Source organism: Hemitrygon akajei, chromosome 9 (assembly GCF_048418815.1).
Source record: "Hemitrygon akajei chromosome 9, sHemAka1.3, whole genome shotgun sequence".
Classification (NCBI taxonomy): Eukaryota; Metazoa; Chordata; class Chondrichthyes; order Myliobatiformes; family Dasyatidae; genus Hemitrygon; species Hemitrygon akajei.
In genome coordinates this window covers 43,617,006-43,641,125 of record NC_133132.1, presented here as the reverse complement: position 1 = coordinate 43,641,125, position 24,120 = coordinate 43,617,006, and the positions used below count along the sequence as shown (strand labels likewise).

Here is a 24,120-nt window from a genome sequence, read left to right as displayed (position 1 = left end):
TCAGGCTCACATTTCAGATTCCCGTGTCTTCCTTTGAATTAGCTTAATGTTTCGAAGTCACAAAGCATAACAGTTATAACTAGCAAAACGAAGTGGGACTAATTCAACTCAACACCTCACTTGTACCATTGTTACATGTACTGAGGCACAGTGAAAAACTTGGTTTTGCATGTCATCCATACAGGTTTTAAAATTTTTATTTATTTATTTAGATCCGGCGCAGAACAGACCCTTCTGGCCCTTTGAGCCACACCGCCCCAGCTACACCCAATCTCGTCTTATCAAGGGACAACTTACAAGGACCGATTAGCCTACCAACCGGTACGTCTTTGGACAGCTGGAGGAAACCCACAGCGGGAACTGAACCCAGGTCACTGGTACTGTAAAGCATCGTGCTGACCAGTATGTCACCGTGCATTGAGGTAGTAAAAGTGGAAACAATAAAATAACGCAGGGTAAAACATTACAATTATAGAGAAGGGGCAGTGCAAGTGGACACTAAGGTGCAAGGTCATAAAAGGGAGGTTGGGAGCTTATTATTGCTCATGATCTTTAGACTCACAGATACGCAGCAAGGAAACAGGCCCTTTGACCCAACTGAGATGCCTATTTACACTGATCCCATTTGCTCGCATTTGGCCCACGTTATTCGAAACCTTTCCTACCCACCTGCCTGTTCAAATGCCTCTTAAACATCGCAGCTTAGCCTACCTTTACCACCTCCTCTGGACCACTTGGGCTTATCTGAGTAAAATGCCCTTGCCCTCCTCCACAGTTCACGTAGATCTTGTTGTGACCTTAGACAACATTCTCCACTGCCCGTCATATATTTCACATCTTTACCGATCATCCCCTCAACACTCTCTTCCAAGTCATGTTAATAGACATGATCAATAATAGACTTAGCAAAAATCCCTGTGGCACACCACCGGTTACAGGTTTCCAATCTGCAAAGCAAACTTCCAAAGGCAACTCATAATAAGCAGCATCACATAATCATCTACAGAAAATATTTTCTGCAGATGCTGGAAATCCAGGGTGACACATTAACACAAAAGTGCTGGAGGAGCTGAGCAGCAGGGCAGGCAGCTAACCCTGATGAGGGTTCACTGACCGAAACATCGACTGTTTACTCATTTCCATAGATGCTGCCTGGCCTGCTGAGTTCCTCCAGCATTGTGTGTGTGTGTGTGTGTGTGTGTGTGTGTGTGTGTGTGTGTGTGTGTGTGTGTGTGTGTGTGTGTGTGTGTGTGTGTGTGTGTGTGTGTGTGTGTGTGTGTGTGTGTGTGTGTGTGTGTGTGTGTGTGTGTGTGTGTGTGTGTGTGTGTGTGTGTGTGTGAGACATTGCAGTTCTTAAATGCAGCCACATGTAGGACATTTACTTGAAAGTTATGTCATCAGTTAATATTGAACTAATACTAAACTAATATTGAACAATGCTCAGAATTTAAATATTCTGCTTACGTGCTCGAAATTACTTCAAGGGATAATGTCGGTTCCAGAATCCCATATGTCTGTATTTCCTCCATTTCATCAAAGTATGTTGTCCTTCTTCCCAAACCATCCAGCTCCGTACATAAACTTATTTCAGGCAAACACCATTCCTGGAAGGTTACACATTAAATCTTTGATTAATCAAATTCTCTGTTTGGGGGGTTTCAAAACTATGACTTCCTAAAGATCTTTTATTACAAGTTCTTTTCAAATAATTATCAACAGTATAAAATATTGCCGGAGTACAAAAATCCGTGTAACACTTACTGCCTTTTTTGCTTTATTATTAAAGGCTTGTTAATAAATGCTGTCATGAAATGTTTCTGAATTTACACTTTTAATCTCATAGATGAGGAACTTCAAGTATACTTCTGTATCACAATCAGGTTTAATATCACAGGCATATGTTATTACATTTGTTGTTTTGTGTCAGCAGAGCATTGCAACATGTAATAATAAACTATAACTTACAATAATAAATTTATTTAAAAAAAATAATTAAATAAATAGTGCAAAAAGGGAGCAATAAAGTTATTGAGGCACTAAACATGGGTTCATTGTCCATTCAGAAATCTGATGGCAGAGGGAAAGCAGCTGTTCTTTAAGCATTGAGTGTGTGTCTTCAGGCTCCTGTACCTTCTCCTTGATGGCAGCAATGAGAAGAGGGGATGTCCTGGGTGATGGAGGTTCTTAATGACACACGCCACCTTTTTCAGGCATCACCTTTTGAAGATGTCTTTGATGCCCTGAGCTGAGTTTGCAATTTCCTGCAGCTTTTTCCAGTCCTGTACAGTCACCCCCCCATACCAGCAAGTGATGCAACCTGTTAGAATGCTCTCCACGTTACATCTGTAGTAATTTGCGGGAGTCTTTGGTATCAAATCAAGTCCCCTCAGAATCCTGATGAAATATAGCTGCTGTCGTGCCTTCTTTGTAATTGCATCAATATGTTTGGCCCAGGACAGATCTTCAGGGATGTTGGCACTCAGGAACTTCAAAAAGCCAACCGTTGATCCTTGAATGAGGACTGGCGTGTGCTCTCCCTCGACTTCCCCTTCCACCATCATTTCCATGGTTCTACTGGCATTGAGTGCAAGGTTGTTGATGCACCACCACTCAACCAGCTGATCTATCTCGCTCCTGTACACCTCGTCACCATCAGTAATTTTGCCAATGGTGGTTGTGCGGTTGGCAAACTTACGGATGGCATTTGAGCTCTGCCTAGCTACACAGTCGTCGGTGTAGAGAGGGTAGAACAGTGGACGAAGCTCGCAGCCTTGAGGTGCATCAGTGTTGATTGTCAGAGAGGAAGAGATGCTATTTCTGATCTGCACTGACTGTGGTCTCCTGATGAGGAAATCAAGGATCCAGTTGCAGAGGGAGGTACAGAGCCCCAAGCTTTGGAGCTTACGGAGTGTATGACGGCATTGAACGCCAAGCTGTAATCAACAGACAATAGCCTAACTTAGGTTTTGCTATGCCCAGGTGACCAAAGGCTGGTTGAAGTGCCAGTGAGATATAGACCTATTATGGTGATAGGCAAATTGCAATGGGTTCCAGGTCCTGGCATAGGGGGGGAGTTTATTCTTGCCACGATTAACTTCTCAAAGCAGTTCATCACAGTAGATGTGAGTGCCAGTAGCTGATAATCATTGAGGCAGGTCACCCTGCTCTTCTTGGGCACTGGTCTGATTGCCACACTGCAGCAGTGAGAGGTTAAAGATGCCCTTGAACTCTCCTGCCAGTCGGTTGGGACTGGTATACCACCAGGGCCTGGTACATTGCCAGGTTTCATACTCTTGGAAGATGTTCTGACATCTGAGGCAGAGATCACAGGGTCGTCAGTTGCTGCAGGGATTCACACCGGTGCAGTCTTATTTTTCCTTTCAAAGTGTGCATTGAAGATACGGAACTCATCACGGAGTGAAGCATCACAGACATTCGTGATGTAAGGTTTTGCCATGTGGGATGTAATGGCCTGCAAACCCTGCCAGAGCTGACATGCATCCGATTCTGTCTCTAACCTTAATTGGAATTGTTTTTCACTCTTAAAATAGCCTTCCGTAGATTGTACCTAGACTTCTTGTAGGGTTCTGGATCGCCAGTCTTGAATGCCACAGATCTCGCCCTCAGCGGACTCCGAATCTGTTTAACCTTTCCTTCTTTTTCCACCTTTTCCTTAATGATCAGCCAACGCAAATAAATAGGTACATTTTCTTCTGCCAATCACACCTGCGTCTCAACCTCCAAACACTAACAATTGTGTTGTCTTGCATTCTTTATTTCTCTCTCACAAGTTATGTAAAGCTTTTGGCTTATTTTCCCTGGGGGAGCATGCAGTATCAGGAAGAAAGTCGTTTAACAATCCCTCGTTCACAGTTACACCAATTAAGAGGTCCTAATCTTATGGTGGCACAGTGACATCAGCGCCGGACTCCGGAGCGAAGGTTCCCGAGTTCGAACCCAGTCGGGCCGCTCCCGGACACGCTTTCCATCCGCGCCCGGTTGAGTGTCGAGCTCGCAACTCGACCTCGTTTAAAAAAAACTGCGCTGTGAGCAGGACGTGGGGGGCCACTCACAGAATCTTTCCTCCAAGACAACCACTTGGAAAAGTAAGTGGTCGCCGAGGCTCTGGCAGAGTATGGCACACAGAAAAAAAATCTTATGGAATCATAGAAACACATGGGAAATGCAGCCCATTCTGTCCAGGTCAGTTCAGTAAGAGCCCCACAGCTTAATCCCAGCTGAGCACACCTTCCTTTGCACCTTTCTATCCAAATGTCCACATGTCTTTTTACATTCTGTACATGTACCTGCTTGTAATTATAATATTGCATCACTAACATCTCGAGATATTACAAATATTCAGGAGAATGACGGCTCAGTTCTTTAAGATGAAGTCAGTGGAGACAAGACTCTGCACAAATGCAGATATATTCAATAACCAGAGTCATTTTTTTACAGCTTAATTCATTGTTTACTAAATTTATTCCTACCTCCACTAAATCCACCTTTTTCACTTTATAGTCAGTTTGTGTTTTGTGACAGTATCTTTCCAATTAAATATTTATCATGTTAGTCCCTTTCTTACCTATCCACAATTCTACGATTGTTGATTCTCCTCCTTCTTTCCCACAATCTCTTTCTACCCACATGCATTCATAGTAAACATTAACACTTTGTTTTACTATTGAATTATTTCAATAGTAAAGACTTGCCAATACCATCATTTATTGTCCAGACCTAATTCTCACTGAACTGTGGAGGCAGGTAGAAGTCAAACGAGTTGCTAGGCCACAGGTCAAATATGGACCAGAACGGGGAACGAAAGCAAGCTTCCTGTTTCGTTTAAGGATGTTAGTGAACTGAACTAGTTCTAATCACAGCCTGGCGGTGGCAAAGGGGAAACTGCTGGAACCACTCAGTGAGCCAAGCAGTATTTGTGGGAAGAGAAACAGGGCTAACACTTCAGCATGAAGATCCTTCATCAGAACATAGGAGGAGGTAACACAAGCCTGCTCAACTGAGGGAGGTGGGGCAATTAGATACCCAGCATATGCAGTCTATTTTCAATAGTTTCATGGTTGGCATTATGAACTTGCTCTCATTCTAAATTACTTTCATTTTTATTCAAGATCATTTCCCCAGCTGCCTTAATGGGATTTAAACTCATGGCTCTGAATCACTGGCTGTTATTACAATATAGCCGGTACTTCCCTTTATATAAATATAGCAGAGTGCCTACTTATCTGTTGTATTTTAGTGCGCACAACTCTGTCTTCATCATATATTCGTACGGCCTGTCTGGAATTAGAGCAAAATTTATCTTACTTACCTCACCTCAGAGCTCACAGAAGGTATCCAGGCCTTTAAAATTAAAGCATTCCCCACAGGCCAAAACCTGCGCAACCCAGATGTACAGTACTATCAACAACTTACTGCTAAATTGTTGAAGAATTTGTTAGCTCCTTTTTCTGCCTCCAAAGTAATTTAGTTATTACATTGACCAAAATAATTCTGAAGGAGGCCCACCTTAGTTACTCTCCTTATCGATCCAATAACGGATTCACTACAGGTTGATGCATTGCCTTCATTCTCCTCCTTTCTCCAAATATCTGTCAGCTCCACTACACCTTCCTCCAGAGCAACTCTGCTACCTTCGAAGTTTGGTTTCTCATAAAGAAGCCAACTGTTTGGGGGAAAAAAAATTGAAATTAATTTGGAATATTATTACTAACACTGCGAAAACCAGTCACATTATTAATTCTGCTTGTATTTTGAAGCATTTCAGTTCACTTTGGTCCATTTAAAAGCCATGTTTCAAACCAAAGACAGGAGTTCATCTTGCTTACACTTTGCCATGAACTCAAAGACAGCCGGTACCTCACCGTTACATGACACTTAAACGCACCCCTCAAACACAGAGGGAAGAATTCTTGATCTCCCCATCTGCTTTGTCGTGTCTCTTTTCCTGTATACTGTACATGCAGTGCATTTTTCTGGATCAGTAGCTTTAAGTTCTGAATCGCTTCCCTTTTACTATCTTGATGTAGTTATGTATCTTAACGATTTGACTGGATGGCATGTAAACATAAACTTTTCACTGTACACGTGACAATAATCAATATTATCAATATGTTCAGAATTCACAGCCACTCATGCATTTACAATCAAGTCGTGCCGGAGCAAATCAAAACTATTTTCAGTCAGTGCTGTTATCATCGTGGAGCCATCCCATGTTAAATATAGCAACCAACTGAAGTTGCTTCTGTAAACACAACAAAATTATCTTGGCATCTCAGTGAGCACCCGTTACATAATAGAAGCAGAATTAGGCAATTTGAACCATCATTTGATCATGGCTAATTTATCCTCCCTCTTAAACCTACTTTCCTGTCTTTTCCCCATAACCTTTGATGCACTTACTAATCAAGAACCTTTCAACCTCCACATGGAATAGTCCTAATGACTTGGCCACCACCACCTTCTGTAGCCAGGAATTCCACCAATTCACCACTTTCCAGCTAAAAAAAAATTGCTCCCCATTTCTGATCTAAAGGGACATCTTATTTGCAGGCTGTGCCCTCTGATTCTAGACTCTCCCACTATTGGAAACATCCTTTTCATGTGCACTTTAGCCAGTCCTTTCAGTGAGATCCCCCTCATCCTTCTCAAGCAAGTACAGACCCAAATGGTCCTCACACATTAACCTTTTCACTCCCGAGATCATTCTTGTAAATCTCCTCGGGATGCTCTCCCGTGCCAGCACACCCTTTCTTAGACACAGGCCTCAAAATTGCTGACAGTACTCTAAATGTTTTCTGGTCAACGTCTTGTAAAAACTCAGCACTACTTCCTTGCTTTTATATTCTAGTCCTCTCAAAGCCATCTGGAAGGCACGCTACAAAATCCTTCTCTTGGGATCCAGTACTGACCTGATTTTCCTAATCTACCTGTGTAATTCCGGTATGATAACGTAACAACTGTACGCAGTGGCTTCTACAGAACCAACCAATGGTGTTAATGTGTATACTTAACAACTGCAAGACCCAGCTGGACATTAAGAACCCCATCAGCTATTTGCCCGTTGGCGGATACACTGAAGGAGCCAGACTTGGCGAGGATGGTGCTGCAGCCGCGTTGCAGTCACCGCGTGAAGGCAGTGTGCAGTCTAACAGCAAGTGATTGCCTTAATCGCTTTTCTTGTGATCACAAGACTCTACTGGACGTTGGTGAACGGCAGTGGGGGGAGCTGCGGGATCTCAGTTGTGGCCCGGACTGGGCCTAAGCCACGGTGTCACCTGTTTGCAGCCGTCCAGGGCCGAGCCGGTAGAGTTGGTGTATTCCACGGGAGTGGCGGAGGTGGCTGGAAGGTGTCACTTTTGCCCTCCCATGTTCGCTCAGCAGAGACAAGCTGTATTGTGTCTGACTGCGAACTGCTGCAACATAGGGACTTGGGCTATACTTTTACAAACTAAACTTTTTTAAATTGAAAATTAAACTTGAACTCGATATTGAAATTCCCTATGAGCACCGTAGCATTACATTATTACACGCCGTCATGAAGAAAGAAGAAGAAAGCCAAGTGGAGTCATCGGGACGCCATCGTGACGGCATTTTCTTTTATGCAGGCTTTCTTGTTTTTACGAGGCCGAGTTGCTAGCTGGACGCTCAACCCAGCACGGATGGAAAGCGTGCAAGGGAGCCGGCTGGGTTCGAACTCGGGACCCTTCGCTCCGAAGTCCGGCACTGATGCCACTACGCCACCAGCCGGCCAAGATGGCATCATACCTGTTGATTTTTAGCTGCTCTGTAAGCTCATCTACCTTATCTTGTACAATGTGTGCATTCAATTAAAACACTTTCGGTTCAGTCTTTATTTCACCCTCCTTTGCAGTTTTGTCTCTACGTTGCTTGAAGTTAAATTCTAATCCCTGTCAAAACTTTGTTTTATTCTTCGTCCTTCAGCAACGTTGCCTGCACTCTCTTTCCCTTTTACTTCATCCATACTCTTCCAAGCTGTTGAACCACCCCCACCACCTGACTATTTAGATCTACAGCCCTTGTTATGTGCTTCACCGGGACCCTGGTCCCAGCATGGTTCAGGTGGAGCTTGTCCTTCTCGACTCCTCCTCCAATTTTTCCCTTTGCTCCCTCTCCATCAACTCTAATATAGTTTGTTTGTTAGTTATGTGCCGCATTGTACGACATGGGCAATCGTGGTCTTTCCATAACCATGATTGTGCCTGGTAAATTTTTCTACAGGCGGTTGGCCATTGCCTTCTTCTGGGCAGTGTCTTTACAAGATGGGTGACCCCAGCCATTATCAATACTCCTCAGAGACTGCTTGGCGTCAATGGTTGCACAACCAGGACTTGCGACATGCACGAGCTGCTCATATGACTATCCACCACCTGCTCCCATGGCTTCACAAGACCCTGATCGGGTGGGGTGGGGGGGCTAAGCAGGTGCTACACCTCGCCCAAGGGTGACCTACAGGCTAGCGGAAGGAAGGAGTGTTGTACACCTCCTTTGGTAGAGACCCCGCCACCTGGAAGTTAATATAGTGAAGCACCCAAATGGAAAGACATCTTACCAGCCTCTTACTACTCTAATAGAAATTTCAGAGGACAACTTTAAGGACGTAGCATCCTGAACATCATGAAAGTATTCAGAAGCTTCTCCATTAAGTCTGGGCTCACTATAGATGACAATCTGAAAAATACAGAAGAGTTTAAACACCTTGCTTTGTGTTTCAGCAACAAACCACTGAATTAAATGTTTGCATATGTTTCCTACCTTTCCAGGTCTAGAGTTTAATCTTACTTTTTCCATTTCAGGTATCTGTTAATAAAATTTTTAAATAGTTAGATTATTTTTTGTTGCATATATTCTAACGTTTCTTTAGCTATTGAACACGCTTTGCCCAAAAATTAAGGGAATTCCGGCCATTGACCATTCTAAATCAATGCTGCAATTTTGGTGTAATATTTTATGACTCAACATATAGAATGGCCGCTGATCACAATACCGAAAAAAATCACAATTACTATGAAATGGACTCTTGGATGGAAGTTAACGAAAATAATGCAGGAATTTTCCAGCTCCCACTTACAATATGATGATTATTTTGTACTCAAAGGGACAAATGAGAAAGATGCTTAGTTATTTTCCAAAACTGAACTACTGGATCAACTCCCAGCCATGCTGTTGAACATTCAAACAGCCACGAATATTGAATTGCCTTCAGCAGTCTTGTCGTTCGAACTAAAGCTTTTTTTTGAAAATCATTTGTTCGAGCAAAGTGGACATAACTGGCAAGATCAGTATTCGCTACAATTTCAGGGCTGGGACGCTGAATGACTAGAGTTTAATACCTTCCTCTTTTTTTTCCATTTTGCTTATTACCGCACCGTTCCTGTTATCTTGCCAAGATGGTCAGTCTCACAGGCCACTTGACCATGAGCATCACAGCTACACCTTAATCCTGATTTTAAACGCGCACACACCCCTATCATCACTGGAAGGCAATGACCACAATTGCATACAGCAAACAAAGAGAAATTGCACTTTCAAATCTGTAATGGAATAAATCAAACTGCCCAGTAGTCATCAGGCTAATTTCTCAATCGGGAAACTTCTAGCACGTAGTAGGAAGTTGGCCTGCAAAACCACACATCTCAAACATTTGCCAAATGGGTGGAGATTATCTACAATACAATAACAGATGGGCACCAAAAATACCAAGTTCAACTTAAAAATTAAAGACCTCAATTCAATTTATATCTAGTTAACGAAGACGACTGATGAACGGAATGAAAGGTTGGCTAGCAAAACTGAGGTCTATGAAACAGAGCAGCGTCGGTACGGGTGTGGCGAACAGACTAAGACCCTCGTTGTGGTAATAATAATTATTATTATTTTGTACTGCAGCAACATTTAAAGCACACTTAGCAATAATAATCAATAATAATAAATATAATAATATCAATTAATAAAGTAACAAGGTAAATTTTAATTTATCAATGTGCAATAATAATGTATGAAATAATAAAACAGAGGCTATTGTAGTACTCACTGACCTCTGTTGATACCCCTGCCCCCCACCCTTACCCCATCCCTATTTATTATTTTAGTCTAGTTCTCTTTCTCACTCTTTTCCCCCCTCACTATAATCTCCCCCCAGCCCTACCTCTCTTTCTCTTTTATTTCCCATAATTCTCCACCTTCCCCCTAGCCCATTTCCCTCCAGCCTATCACTTCCCAGCTCTCTACTTCATCCCTCCCCCCCACTTCTTATCCCCCCTCGACCATCCCATGTTACTTCACTCCTGATGAAGGGTTTCGGCCTGAAACGTCGTTATTACCTCCTCCCATAGATGCTGCCTGGCCTGCTGAGTTCTGCCAGCATTTTGTGCTTTTTTTGTTTTTTTATTTATTTCCAGCATCTGCAGATTCACTCGTGTTGCTATTGTAGTACTGTGTGTCACACAGAAATGAACATGGAGGATGGTAGAGAGACGTGTCACCCAGCTGTCAGCACTGAGGTGCTACTCTTCTTTCAAACTGCATGGGTAAAATGGCAAAGTGTGCAGACGACATAACATGTGAAGGTGTCAAGGAGAGAGTAACAGGTTGCAAGCAGATATTGATACGCAGATGGAAAATAATCCACACTGGTGTGGAATGATACACTCTGGCTCAGAGTAAGGAGATAACACTGACCCACAGTTCTGAAAGACACGCAGGAGCAGAGGGACTGGGATGCAAGTATTTTTCAATTAATGAAGTGGATGCATTCTGCAAGATACACTCAGTCGTCACTTTATTAGCTACCTTCCTATTTCATTCATCTTTTTTACCCACATTGTATTTTTCCGAAAAATAATGATTTTTGAAAAATACTCTAGCACTATAAATCCCAAGCATAAAAAAGTGAACATGCATGATCTCCATGTTAAGGTCATTACACTGAAGCAAGACTTCAATGTAAATTCTATCTAATTTAAGATGCCAGACATTTATCCCCAAAAGAAAACTTTACCTCAGTATCCGGCTGATTGGGAAAATCACACTTGGGAGTAAACAGGTCGGTACCAAATAAGCTTAGAGTATTCTGATCACGATGCAGAAAGTCCAGCCCCTGGAATGTGAGTTCACTAACTGATTCACTTGTGTTCACACTAGCCCCAAAATTTGTATTAATTTCCAAGAGATTCGGTTTCAAATTAGGGATGGTTGAACCACTTTCCGAATATTTTTCTGATACAGAAAGAGAATTACTTTCATTTTCAGAGGTATTGGATTTCAAGCATTTTTCTGCGTTAGCTGGTAACGGGATCTCTGAAGAGGTCGTATTTGACAAATCACATTCAAGCTCTTTATCAGTGTAATTTTTCTGTAATGATGGAGAGGTATCAGCAGATGTCTCAGGTCCAGTTAATAAACTGGATGTTTGGCCAAGTGTCTTTCCCATCTCTAAACGTGATCTCTTGCTGTCAGATACAGAGGCAAGATCATCCTGCACACGATCATTTTTTTTAAATAGCGGCTTCTTATTAGCTAGGGTTTTAAAGAGCAAGCTCTGCTCAGCAGATACACGTTTAACTACTTTTGATTTTGTTTCAATTTGCTGCATTTTGAGGAGACTGGAGGGCGCTTCACTTTGTCGGATACTTTTTCTCATTAAACCGAACTTGAATGTACTTGGGTCAAATTTCTTCTCCTTTTTTGGTGATGGTTGATCTTCCTGGATTGGTGGCATGGCGAATGGTGGTGTTAAAGGCACTTTAGGAACCCGCTGCCTCTTTTGGAGTTGAATGGGATTGCCATATCGACGGATTGTTTCCGTAAAGCTATCCATGTCAGAAGAGCTGTCCAAGCTACTGCCTTCGTTGAAAGAAACCGTGATTTCACTTTCTTGCTGGGATATTGAGGCTGCTGGTTCTATAGCTGTCGTAGTGCCATTCGTTGTTGACTCCAGGTCCACATTCACTTTATCTGTACACGTATCAATGACAACGGAAGATTCCTTTACACTAGCTTTGCTTGGTTGTGATACTTCTATACTTCGTGCATTTGTCGATGCACCGACCTCTGTCCTTTCCCCAAATGCATCTGTTGCAAAGGCATCTTTTTCTCCGCATAAATTTCTTGCAGGTGCCTCCAAATTTAAAGCCGGGTTTGCACTCTTTGACTCCACCTCCCGATGTACTTTAGGTGTGCTTGATAACAGGGGCAGGCCCAATTTGTTGGGTGTCACCGCTGAACCACCATCTTGCTCCAAAGCAGTCCTTGTAGAAGAAGCCTCATTTTGGTCAGATTCGGCAGTCCCAGGTGGCTGTACACTCTGGGAAGAGGCTGTGCTATTTTTATCAATACCTCTGTTTTCTAATATGGATAGGTCCTGCTCTGAAGGTTGGACAAGTTTTGTTTCAGTGTCACCAGCGCCATTAGCAGGGACATCTTTCCCAATTGAAGGCTCCGCGGTAGAGGTCTGTAAACGAACGGATGCATCGTTTGCCTCACTCTCTCTAAATGGCAAGTTGGCCATCCCTTGATTAATCGCTAGATTACTGTTGGCACTGGTTAACATATCTGACACTTCTGCACTCTGAGGTGATGTCTTCGTTTTTTCATTTTCTCTTTGGACTGTCTGTGGGGAAGCTAACCCTGCAGGCAATCTGCTTTCCTGCTGCCCAAGAACAGTACCTGCACTCCTGCCATTTTCCGTTTCAGACGCAGCGCTTTCAAAGATTTGCCTCGACTCGGGAGGTGCATTTGCTTTGCAGTCGTTAACTTGCTCCTTAGAAAACTCCACTGGTTCTTCGTTGCCAGTTTCAGCCTTCGTGGTTTCAAAAGCTGGTGGACTTTGAAGTGGTTCTGCCTCGGTTATTTCAGAGTCGTCACTTCGAATTGTTGGAGCGATCTGTTGTGAAGGCAGTGCAGGCCCCAGAGTTACTTCACTGGGCCCTGATACAATGCCACCAGCAGCATTCGCTACAGTCTCAGCCTTAATGTCAGGGGCTTGATCACACACGTGTGTCGTGTCATTCATTTGCAAAGCTGGAGCAGCAACCCCCGGTAAGCTTGTCTGTGCTTCGGGTATTTCAGCACTTTGAGGTGAGCTACCCTTTGCCTCAGATTTTCCAGGCTCCGTCTGTAGTGAATTCAACTTTACAGGCATGGCGTCATCAGTTGCTGCAGTAGCCCAAGATTCCTGCAGCTCAGTAACACTGTTTCCTGTAGCACACTTTTCCGCCTCGGACGCACTGCTTTTAATAGTCTGTGGAGGCTCAAGGGATCCATTCTTCGTTTCAAAGTTATCGTTTTGCTCATTAGAACTCCTTGCCGATGCTTTGTCAACTACAGCCTCCGTCGGTTTGAGTGCCTGCACAGTTTGGAGAGATGCTTTCTTCTTCAGTTCCGAACCATGACCGTGGAGCAGAGACACATTCTGCTGTGAAGGGAAATCAGGGCCCGTTTCTGCTTCGGTAGATCCTGGTTTGCTGTCAGTAATAATACCCGCAGAGATGTCAGTGTTAATTTTGGATGCTTGTTCACAGAAAGATGACACCAGACCTGTTTCTTTTTCCTTATGCTCTGAGTCCACTGGCTCCACTTGCAAAGGTAAGGCACCATCACTTGCAAGTTCATCCATTTTCTTAGTTTCTTTTGCCTGCGTCTGTAATGAGCTTAACTTTATAGCTGAGTCGCTTTCAGCTGCTGAAGTACCCAAGCGTCCCTGTTGCTCAGTAGCACGGCTGGCACTTGTGTCTGTCTTGATTTCGGATTCAGCTTCTCCAGACATGTCCTTGGGCCGAGGAACTGAGTTCTGTGCTTTGCAGTCACTAGCTCGCAACGCCGGCGAACGCTCTTGAGCAAGCTTACCTGCGCCAGTAGGCCCCTCATCGGCAGCTTTCGCGTGGTCTTTCTCCTCCAGTTCAGGCATGATGGTTTCAGGAGCCTGCGGCAAAGCTGCATCACCTGTTGATGGTAGACGCTGCTGTGCAGATACCACAGTTCTGACTACCACATTACTTGACCTCTTCCCTCGATTAAGATCATGGCTTGCATCCTTGTTCTCATCAGACAATAAAGCTGTGGGCACTTCCACTGCTGGGTCTGGAGGGGACTTGCCTGTATCTACCTGGTCCTGATGTTTTTTAAAACTTTGTGAGGAGACGCCCTTCTCAACTTCGGATAAACTTATTTCAGAAGTTTGCATATCCACAGAAGGTGACTGGCTTTTCACATCACTGTATCCACACAACCCTGAAGATCCTGTCTCAACTGAGCAGCTTTCCTCTGATCGATCAGTTTCCACACGGACACCTGCAGTCTTCTCTCCTTCAGTTCTGTGCACTCCCTCAGAAATACGCTGTGCGTTTGCTTTGGATATTTCATCAGCTTGAGGCCTTGCGTCCGCCTTTACTCCAGCAGCTGCCTCAGCGTTCTTGGAAGCGCTTGGCTGCCTTTTACCGATTACTGTTAAAGTGCCGTCTGTCCGCCTGGCAGGTTTGTTTTGCAGCTGGATCGTTAGACTCCCGACGCACGTTTTATTTGAGGCGGGGGCTAAAGGCAGATTTTTAATGGTGCAGAAGTCGACTTTGTGGTGGCTTGTAGCATTCTTTCTTTTAGGTAGCGTAACTCTGATGGTTTCCTCTTCCTCAGTTCTGATTTCAGTGCAGCCCTTCAGCTGGCTTGGCTTGATCTGGGCATCCGATTCCCCTTCCTTTTCGTTTGACGGACTGTCAAGGGAAACAGAACAATGTCAAAAGTAGTTTGCTCAATATTCTAAATAAAAATCGACATAGATTCAGAATGTCTCTCAGGGAAGCTTTTTCCTTCTACTTAAGGGGATGAAGACCCAAGGAAGGAATACATTTCCTTGCTTTTCCAAGAGAAGAAAACAATTCTCACTAAAGTCAGGGGCTCCCAAACTTTTTCATGCCTTAAAAGCAATATCTGCCTCTTGCCCGGACTGCCCCGGTAATGCTAGTTATGACAATCAATCCGGAGAGTGGATTGCTCTGGACTACTCACGAGCAATGAAACAGAAAAAGAAAGTTAATTTTGTTAACTGTTTAAATGTGGAAATAGAGCACCCAACAGTAAAACTTCTGCTTAGCACTGAGTGGTTACATTTATGAAGAGACCTCCTCAAACTCAGAATGTCACCAAGAACTACAAAGCCAACGGCAGACTTCTGGAATTTACAGATGCCCTTATAACCAGCTTTCCAGTGATTGACAATGAACTAGGCTAGGGTTAAATTGGGGGCGGATTGCACGCAGTGCAGCTTGAATGGCAGGAAGGGCCAAAACCACGCTGCATCTCCAAATAAAGACAAAATAAATAAGTGAAGTGCTGCAAAAGGAAAGCTGAGACTTAGGGCAGATCAGCCACGCTCGCAATGAGCAGCAGGACAGTAGGGGCTTTGCCTGCTCTAACGTTCCAGAGACGTACTGAGGACCCTGTATCTCAATAACTAAAATAAACAACTAAAAATCACACTGACATGCAAATCACAGCGGTCTCCTTGTTTACGGAAGGATGCAAATATACGGGACGTGGTTCAGAGATTTAACATAGTGATGGCTGAAATGGGTCAGTTGTCCAACAAGGAATGATCGGACAGAACAGAATTTGGAACAGCGTGAAGTGGCTTGGCTGATTTAAAAATCCGAGTAAGTTTTGTCAAGGTGGATGTAGAGAGGACGTTTCACCTTCTGCGAGAAGCTAGAAGTAGCAAACAAAGGGGTTAGTCACTTAAGACAGATGAGGTAAATACCTGTCCTCTGAATATTTTCAAGACAAGCCCGACATAAATAATGGGGTGAAATGTTTCGTGTGAAGGTGGAGCTCATGTTACTAGCACGCAAATCATGATCTCAATGAATGATGGAGCCAGTTTAGGAAGCTCCTCGTTAATGTGTTTGCATTAGCAGCTGAAGGGCAAACAGCGTCAGACATCCTGCTGCTAAAATATTTAACACACCTTTGGTCTTTTGGAGAATTTCCCTGTGGATTTTTGAGAGACAAGAATCCAGTGGGCATTAGTTAAAGTGAAGTAATTGGCTCAGGGTAATGCAAGCAATGTCCAAAACAAAGGAATGGAAAAAGACAGGAATTTAATGCCTGAAGAACATCCTGGATATCCATTACAACCATTACATTCTCTAAGAACTTTTTATTTAAAGAGATAGGGCAAGGTGACAAGTCCTTCTGGTCCAATGAAGCCACGCTGCCTAATGAATCCTGCGAAACCTGTGTGTTTTTGAAATGTGGGAGGAAACCAGATCACCCGGAGGAAACTCACGCAACCATGGGGAGAACGTACAGTGTGAACTACAGCCAGTGGTGGAATTGAACGAGGATCACTGGCAATCTGATGATGTCACACTAACCACTATGCCACCCTAACCGAGAGTTTGCCTGTCTAAAATCAGCAAGTAGTCACTTGTACCAAGCAACACACACAAAATGCTGGAGGAACTCAGCAGGCCACGCAGCCACTGTGGAAAAGAGTGTAGCCGACATTTTGGGCCGAGACCCTTCAGCAGGACGAGAGAAAAAAAAGCTGAGGGGTAGATTTAGAAGGTTCGGGGAGGGGAGAAAGAAACACGAGGTGATAGGCAAAAGCTGAAGGGGGAGGGGTAAAGTAAAGAGCTGGGAAGTTTACTGGTGAATGAGATACAGGGCTGGAGAGTAGGGAGTCTGATAGGAGAGGACCGAAAGCCATGGAAGAAAGAAAAGTGGGGAGGAGCACCAGAGGGAGGCGATGGGTGGGCAAGGAGACAAGGTGAGAGAGGAAAAGGGGATGGAGATTAGTGAAGGAGAGGTAGTGGGGGGCATTACCGGAGGTTTGAGAAAACCATATTTATGCCATCAGGTTGGAGGCTATCCAGACGGAATATAAGGCATTGTTCCTCCACCCCAAGTTGCTACCTACATCTGTGACGCTTCACACACTCTGGATCTTTTCAATGATTTCAGGTTCCCTGGCCCCCATCATCTTACTTTCACTATGAATGTCCAGTCCCTGTACACCTCCATCCCCCACCAGGAAGGCCTCAAAGCTCTCTGTTTCTTTCTGGATACCAGACCCAACCAGTTCCCCACCACCACCACTCTCCTCTGCCTAGCGGAACTTGTCCTCACACTAAATAATTTCTCCTTTGGCTCCTGCCACCTCCTTCAAAAACAAGGTGTAGCCATGGGCACTTGCGTGGGTCCCAGCTATGGCTGCCTGTTTGTCGGCTAGATAGAGCAGTCTATGTCCAAGCCTGCACTGGTGACCGCCACGCACTTTTCCCATGTTACATCGACGACTGCATTGGTGCTGCTTCCTGCACCCGTGCTGAACTCCTCGACTTCATCCACTTTGCCTCTGGCCTCCACCCTGCCCTCAAATTCACCTGGTCCATTTCCGACACCTCCCTCCCCTTTCTCAATGTGTCTCTGTCTCTGGAGACAGCTTATCCATCGATGTCTATGACAAACCCACAAACTCTCTCAGCCACCTGGACTTTACCTCCTCCTACCTCGTTACCTGTAAAAACGCCATCCCCTTCTCTCAATTCCTCCGTCCCCACACCTGTTCTCAGGATGAGGCTTTTCATTTGAGAATGAAGATGTCCTCCTTCTTCATAGAAAGGGACTCTCCGTCCTCCATTATCAACACTGCTCTCACCTGCATCTCTTCCGTTTTACACACGTCTGCTCTTAACCCAACCTCCCGCCGCCCTACCAGGGATAGGGTTCCTGTTGTCCTCACCTACCACCCCACCAGCCTTCACGTCTAGCACATAATTCTCCAAAACTTTCACCACCTCCAATGGAATCCCACTACCAAGCACACTTTTCCCTACCGCCACACCCCCCCCTCCCCCAGCTTTCTGCTTTCTGCAGGGATCACTCCCAACACGACTCCCTTGACCATTCAACCCTCCCTACCGATCTTCCTCCTGGCACTTATCCTTGCAAGCGGAACAAGTGTTTCACCTGCCCCTACCCCTCCTCCCTCACTACCATTCAGGGCCCCAAACAGTCCTTCCAGGTGAGGCGACACTTCACCTGTGAGCCTGTTGGGGTCATAAACTGTGCCCAGTGCTCCCAGTGTGGCCTCCTGTATATCGATGAGAACCGATGTAGATTGGGAGACTCAACGTAGTCTGGGAGATCACTTTGCCGAGCACCTATCCTCCATCCACCAGTGGCCACCCATTTTAATTCCACTTTCCATTCCCATTCCAATATGTCCATCCATGGCTTTCTCCACTGTCGTGATGAGGCCACACTCTGGTTAGAGGTGTGGTGAACTACATATACCTGTCTGAACTGCTCCTGTGGCTCCTCCCACAGACCCCTGCTGACTGCTTCTGTGGCTCCTCCCACAGACCCCTGTATAAAGGCGATTGAGGCCTGAGCCCGGCCTCATTCTCCAGGATGTAGTGTTGTTCATTCTTCCAGTCAATAAAAGCCGATATCTCGCTTCTTACGTCTCAGAGTGAGTTATTGATGGTGCATCAGGAGGAACAATACCTTATATTCAGACTGGGTAGCCTCCAACCTGATGGCATGAACATCAAATTCTCAAACTTCCAGTAATGCCCCCCCCTTCACCATTCCCCATCCCCTTTTCCCTCTCTAACCTTATCTCCTTGCCTGTCAATTGCCTCCCTCTGATGCTCCTCCCCACTTTTCTTTCTTCCATGGCCTTCTGTCCTCTCCTATTAGACTCCCCCTTCTCCAGCCCTGTATTTCTTTCACCAATCAACTTCCCAGCTCTTCATTTCATCCCTCTCTCTCCCGGTTTCACCTGACACCTTGTGTTTTTCTTCATCCCCTCCTCCCACCTTTTAAATCTACTCCTCATCTTTTTCTCTCCAGTCCTGCCGAAGGGTCTCAGCCCGAAACATCGACTGTACTCTTTTTTTTTCTATAGATCTGCCTAACCTGCTGAGTTCCTCCAGCATTTTGTGTGTGTTGCTTGGATTTCCAGCATCTGCAAATTCTCTCTTGTTAGTTATTTATACCAATCAAGTTTTAGCTAAGCAAAGTTGACTTAGCTAACCAATAACTTAAAAGGGATGTTATGATTAAACATAAAACATCAGGACTGTTCTGATCTGCAACTGCACTTTCAACATAGTGAATGAGAAAACAGAACTATGTGATTGCTCAGAAACAGCACATTGATCTCTCAAACTTGGTTACAAATAAATATTACATACAAATCCTCGCAAATTATAAATGGCCGACATTATGCACAGGACATAAACAAGCATTCAGGAGATCAGGGGGATTGATTTGCTGTCTGCTGTGTAGGGACTTGGTTCATGGCCACACTTCTGACCTGAAGATTGTTAAGATTACGAACAATTCCTGGCAAGGGAAGCCTGCCATAGTTGGGGACAGCCCATCCAGTAAAACTTTGATTACACAGCATTCAATCATTTGGTTCAGCATCTGACTCAACAGGCGGTTTTTAACCACACTCTCTCCTGCATCACCAGGGCCCCATTTCCCACACTCTTCAGCTTGCCGGGGCCTTGCTGCCAGTGTCTGCTTCCATTCTACAGGGCCCTGCTTCCTCTGCTCCTTTCCATCCGCTAGGGTCCTTCATCCTATTCCCCCTTTTGATTCTCCCACTAGAGCCTTGCTTCAGATGGTACCACTTAATAGCAGAGAATCAGTACAATATACAACCTGCAATTCTTGCTCGTCGCAAACATCCACAAAAACAGAAGAGCACCCTAAAGAATAAGCGACGGTAAAAATGTTAGAACCCCAAAGCTCCGCCCTCCCACGCACAGACAAGCACCAGCACCCACCGAGCAAGCAATAGCAAAGCCCCCAAGGAAGACCGTGATCTGCAGTCCAACAAAAACTAATTCTTCACCCAACAGTTCGACATACACAGGCTCTCTCTCTCTCTCTCCCCCCTAATGAAGGGGCAGAGAGGTGTCACACAGCGAGAGGGGACACTCAAACAAAACAACGCACTGATTTCCAGTGGTAAAGTCTGCCGCATGTATCCCCTTTCAACTACTGGTGATGCTAGTCCCATGCTCCCACTCAATTCACCATATGCTTTCTTCCTGTCGATCAGGGTTCCATCCCACACACACAGACCCGTTAAACTGGCTGGATTCACTGGGGAATGTATTATGAGACAACACAAGGAAAATCTGCTCACCCAGCAACACAAAAGTTTAAACTATGCCAGATTACTGAAGCTTCAGTTATCCTAGACAGCAGTATAAGATTAATTTGTATGTGCAAAACACACATGGGGTTTACACTTGGGCAATGTAACGGTGAAACTCAGCCCCAGCACCATAGCATTGCTAAAATTTATCAAATTTGGCATTTACCAAAGGGAAAAAAAGTGAAGATAAGGATAAGCTGGATGGAAGAATAACCAACAATGCAGGTGCTGAAGAGGTCTAGCGTGCCAAAGAAAGGTGTTATGGAAGCAGTGGGAGGTTGTGCCCCTCAATAGAATCACTGTCACCAAAGAGACAGTGATGATAAATTACACACAAAATGCTGGTGGAACACAGCAGGCCAGGCAGCATCTATAGGGAGAAGTGCAGTCGGCGTTTCGGGCCGAGACCCTTCGTCAGGACTAACCGAAAGGAAAGATAGTAAGAGATTGGAAAGCAGTGGGGGGGGGGGGGGGGGAATGCAAAATGATAGGAGAAGACCGGAGGGGGTGGGATGAAGCTAAGAGCTGGAAAGGTGATTGGCGAAAGTGATACAGAGCTGGAGAAGGGAAAGGATCATGGGACGGGAGGCCTCGGGAGAGAGAAAGGGGGGGGGGGAGCACCAGAGGGAGATGGAGAACAGGCAAACAACTAAATATGTCAGGGATGGGGTAAGAAGGGGAGGAGGGGCATTAACAGAAGTTAGAGAAGTCAATGTTCATGCCATCAGGTTGGAGGCTACCCAGCCGGTATATAAGGTGTTGTTCCTCCAACCTGAGTTTGGATTCATTTTGACAGTAGAGGAGGCCATGGATAGACATATCAGAATGGGAATGGGACGTGGAATTACTTCTGACTTCTAACGTTGACTTCTCTAACTTCCGTTAATGCCCCTCCTCCCCTTCTTACCCCATCCTTGACATATTTAGTTGTTTGCCTGTTCTCCATCTCCCTCTGGTGCTCCCCCCACCCTTTCTTTCTCCTGAGGCCTCCCGTCCCATGATCCTTTCCCTTCTCCAGCTCTGTATCACTTTCGCCAATCACCTTTCCAGCTCTTGGCTTCACCCCACCCCCTCCGGTCTTCTCCTATCATTTCGCATTTCCCCCTCCCCCCACTACTTTCAAATCTCTTAGTATCTTTCCTTTCGATTAGTCCTGACGAAGGGTCTCGGCCCGAAACGTCGACAGCGCTTCTCCCTATAGATGCTGCCTGGCCTGCTGTGTTCTACCAGCATTTTGTGTGTGTTGTTGTTTGAATTTCCAGCATCTGCAGATTTCCTCGTGATGATAAATTAGTTGGCCTGAAGATAGACAAGTCCCCTGAACCTAATGCATCCCAGGGTACTGAAAGAAAGGGTGGCGGTTATAGCAGACATGTTGGTGATCATTTATCAAACTTTTCTGGACTCTGGGTAGGTCCTGGCGGCTTGGAAGACAATGAATATCATGCCACTGTTTGAAACAGGAAGTAAGCAAAAGGTGTGTAACTATTGGCCAGTTAGTTTAGCTATCATTAAGGAACAAAGAGTGAGACATCTGCATAGAATGGTTCCATTAGCAGGTGCCACAGCAGCGATGTGACTAGCATGACAGTATTACAGCTCGGGGTATTCAGGAGTTCAGAGTTCAATTCTGGAGCCATTCCCGAAGGAGTCTCTGTAACGTCCTCTCTGTGGAATGCCTGGGTTTTCTCCGGGTGCACTGCTTTCCTCCCACAGTCCAAAGAAGTAAGGGAAAATTTACAGTGACCTATCAGGGTTAATTGCTCGTTGTAAATTGTCCCGTGATTAGATTAGGGTTAATCGGGGTCGTGGGGTTGCTGGGGCAACGAGGCTCGAATGGCTAGAAGGGCCTACTCATTGGAGTCTCCATCCCATATCTCACTATCTCCACTCAACCTGAAATATTCACCTTCTCTTTGCTCCACAGATGCTGCTTTACCTGCTGGGTTCTTCCAGCAGTTTACTTCTTGCCTGGGGATATAGTGAAACCATAGGATTTTAACACCAATAAACTCCAGGTAAAGAAAAGATACACTTACAGCCTTATTCTTGTCGTCACTGTGGAATGGAGTTGTGAAGTAATTACATTCTGGGGGTTACTTTTTCCTTCTGCATTATTCATTTTCTGAGTTTTCAGCCTTTCCATGTCAGCATGAGATTCCTCTGTAAACACACTGTGATGAATGTTGCTGTTTCCCACATTTTGTTGGGCGTCTCCACTTGATGCCTTTTCCGAAGAACTGATCTTTGGGGATTTCGCCTCATTATCTGGAGATGGACTGAAAGATGTCCTTTGAGAAGACTTCTTTCTTGATACAACTGGTTTGGAAATAGCTTCTGCAGATCTTTCAGCAGACAGAACAGACTCAGGTAATGTTTTCCTGCGGACTAATGGCGGAGTGCCTTGTGTTGGTGACTGCAACATATAACCTGGGACTTTAGGGGACTGTTGTGTCAGGTTCACCTCATTTATCTCAGAGTCATTCTGGTTAAAGCTTTCTTCAATCGCACCAGCTTCTGCATTCACAGCGCTCCTACCAGACTGATTAGATTTCACAGACCGTCTCCTTTTTCCCTTTTTTCCACCTTGTTTCCCATCAGAGGGTGACTTCTTATCCATTTCAAAGGAATTAACCAGCGTTAATCCAAAGTCTAACTCCAAACTGCTCGACCTTTCCACTGTACTTTTAAAAGATTTTGCATTAGTGTGAGAATTAGAAATAGGTTTATCGGTATTTGATTCTTCTCCTGATGGGTTATCTGCAGCGTGACTCTCAACTTTGAGTAACTGTTGCTTTGCCACGTCAGGTGTAAACTTAGTTTTTTCAGAAATACTGTGATTTTTGATATCCTTTTTAAACTCTGGAAGCGTGGAATGGTTCAACTGTTTGTCTTCTTCTTCTTTCAATGGCTTTTCCAACCCTTTGAATTCCACGCCAATGCTATTAATGGGCAACAAAACAGATGCTTTTGACAACTTTATACCAGAATCTACTTTGACTCTAGGTGGGCTTATGTCAATTTCAGCAACTCCGGCTACCCGTTCAATTCTCACAATCTCAGATATTGGCAAAACATATTCCTTTATGGCTGGTAAATCTATGCATTTCTCATCCCCTTCACAATCGCACTGGCCTTCAGTAAGTCTGTCACTATTTACAAATTTGCTGTCATTCTTTGGTTGGGTGTGCCGGGATGTATCACTGAGTTCAGCAGCTTCACACTCCTTTACAGTTCTGTCAATACGTTGCAAACTTGCATCTCCAGAGCCTGACGTGAAGGAAGGTTCCCCCTTATTTACCAATACGTTTAACACATTACTTCTAACTTTTGTTGGGTTACTACGCACAACTTCAATAGAGAACTGCTTTTCAAGACCTTTGGGCCTGGGGTCTCTATCTGAGCCTTGCAGGCTGATATCAATTACTGTGACTTTCTTATTTTCAGACAAACTTGCAGACCGTTCGCCCGGATCGCTTGAGACAGCAACTGGGCAACTTTCATCCGGAGAAGCTGAGCATATCTCTGCTAGATTTCGGTCAAGGACATCAGCCTCAGTCAGTCCTTCACTCCCATGGTCTTTGGAAGATCCTGAACCCTGAATGTTACTTGAGTTTTGCCCAGGAGAACTTAAGTCTTTTGTTGTTGGAGCAGATTCCGCAACAGAATTACCTGGGCTTAAAGGCACTGCAGATGATGCTTTCACACTTTTTTTCCTACTAGAATTAAAAATCCCTCCCAAATAATCCAACACTTGGCTTCTTTTGCCCTCTTCTGCCTTTCCGGAGCTTGGAGAACGATTATTTTGAAACTGAAAAGGAACAAGAAACAGAGTTAGAGAAAATATAGGCGCAGAAATGGGGTAAGTACAGTCCGATCAGGCAAACATTTTTACAAGTATAATCAATAGT

At 44.7% G+C, this 24,120-nt stretch overlaps 1 protein-coding gene across 3 annotated transcripts in view; it reads right to left on the bottom strand.

The window, feature by feature from the left end:
* crybg1a (crystallin beta-gamma domain containing 1a) overlaps nt 1-24,120 on the bottom strand; it is a 232,613-nt gene that overhangs the window by 53,836 nt on the left and 154,657 nt on the right. For all 3 annotated transcript variants that reach the window (XM_073055847.1, XM_073055848.1, XM_073055849.1), the window contains 6 exons: nt 22,249-24,020; nt 11,039-14,744; nt 8,794-8,838; nt 8,591-8,709; nt 5,527-5,683; nt 1,465-1,604 (listed from right to left, as the gene is read on the bottom strand). In XM_073055847.1, coding sequence (XP_072911948.1) covers nt 1,465-1,604; nt 5,527-5,683; nt 8,591-8,709; nt 8,794-8,838; nt 11,039-14,744; nt 22,249-24,020 — 5,939 coding nt within the window. The remainder of the gene's footprint in view (nt 1-1,464; nt 1,605-5,526; nt 5,684-8,590; nt 8,710-8,793; nt 8,839-11,038; nt 14,745-22,248; nt 24,021-24,120) is intronic.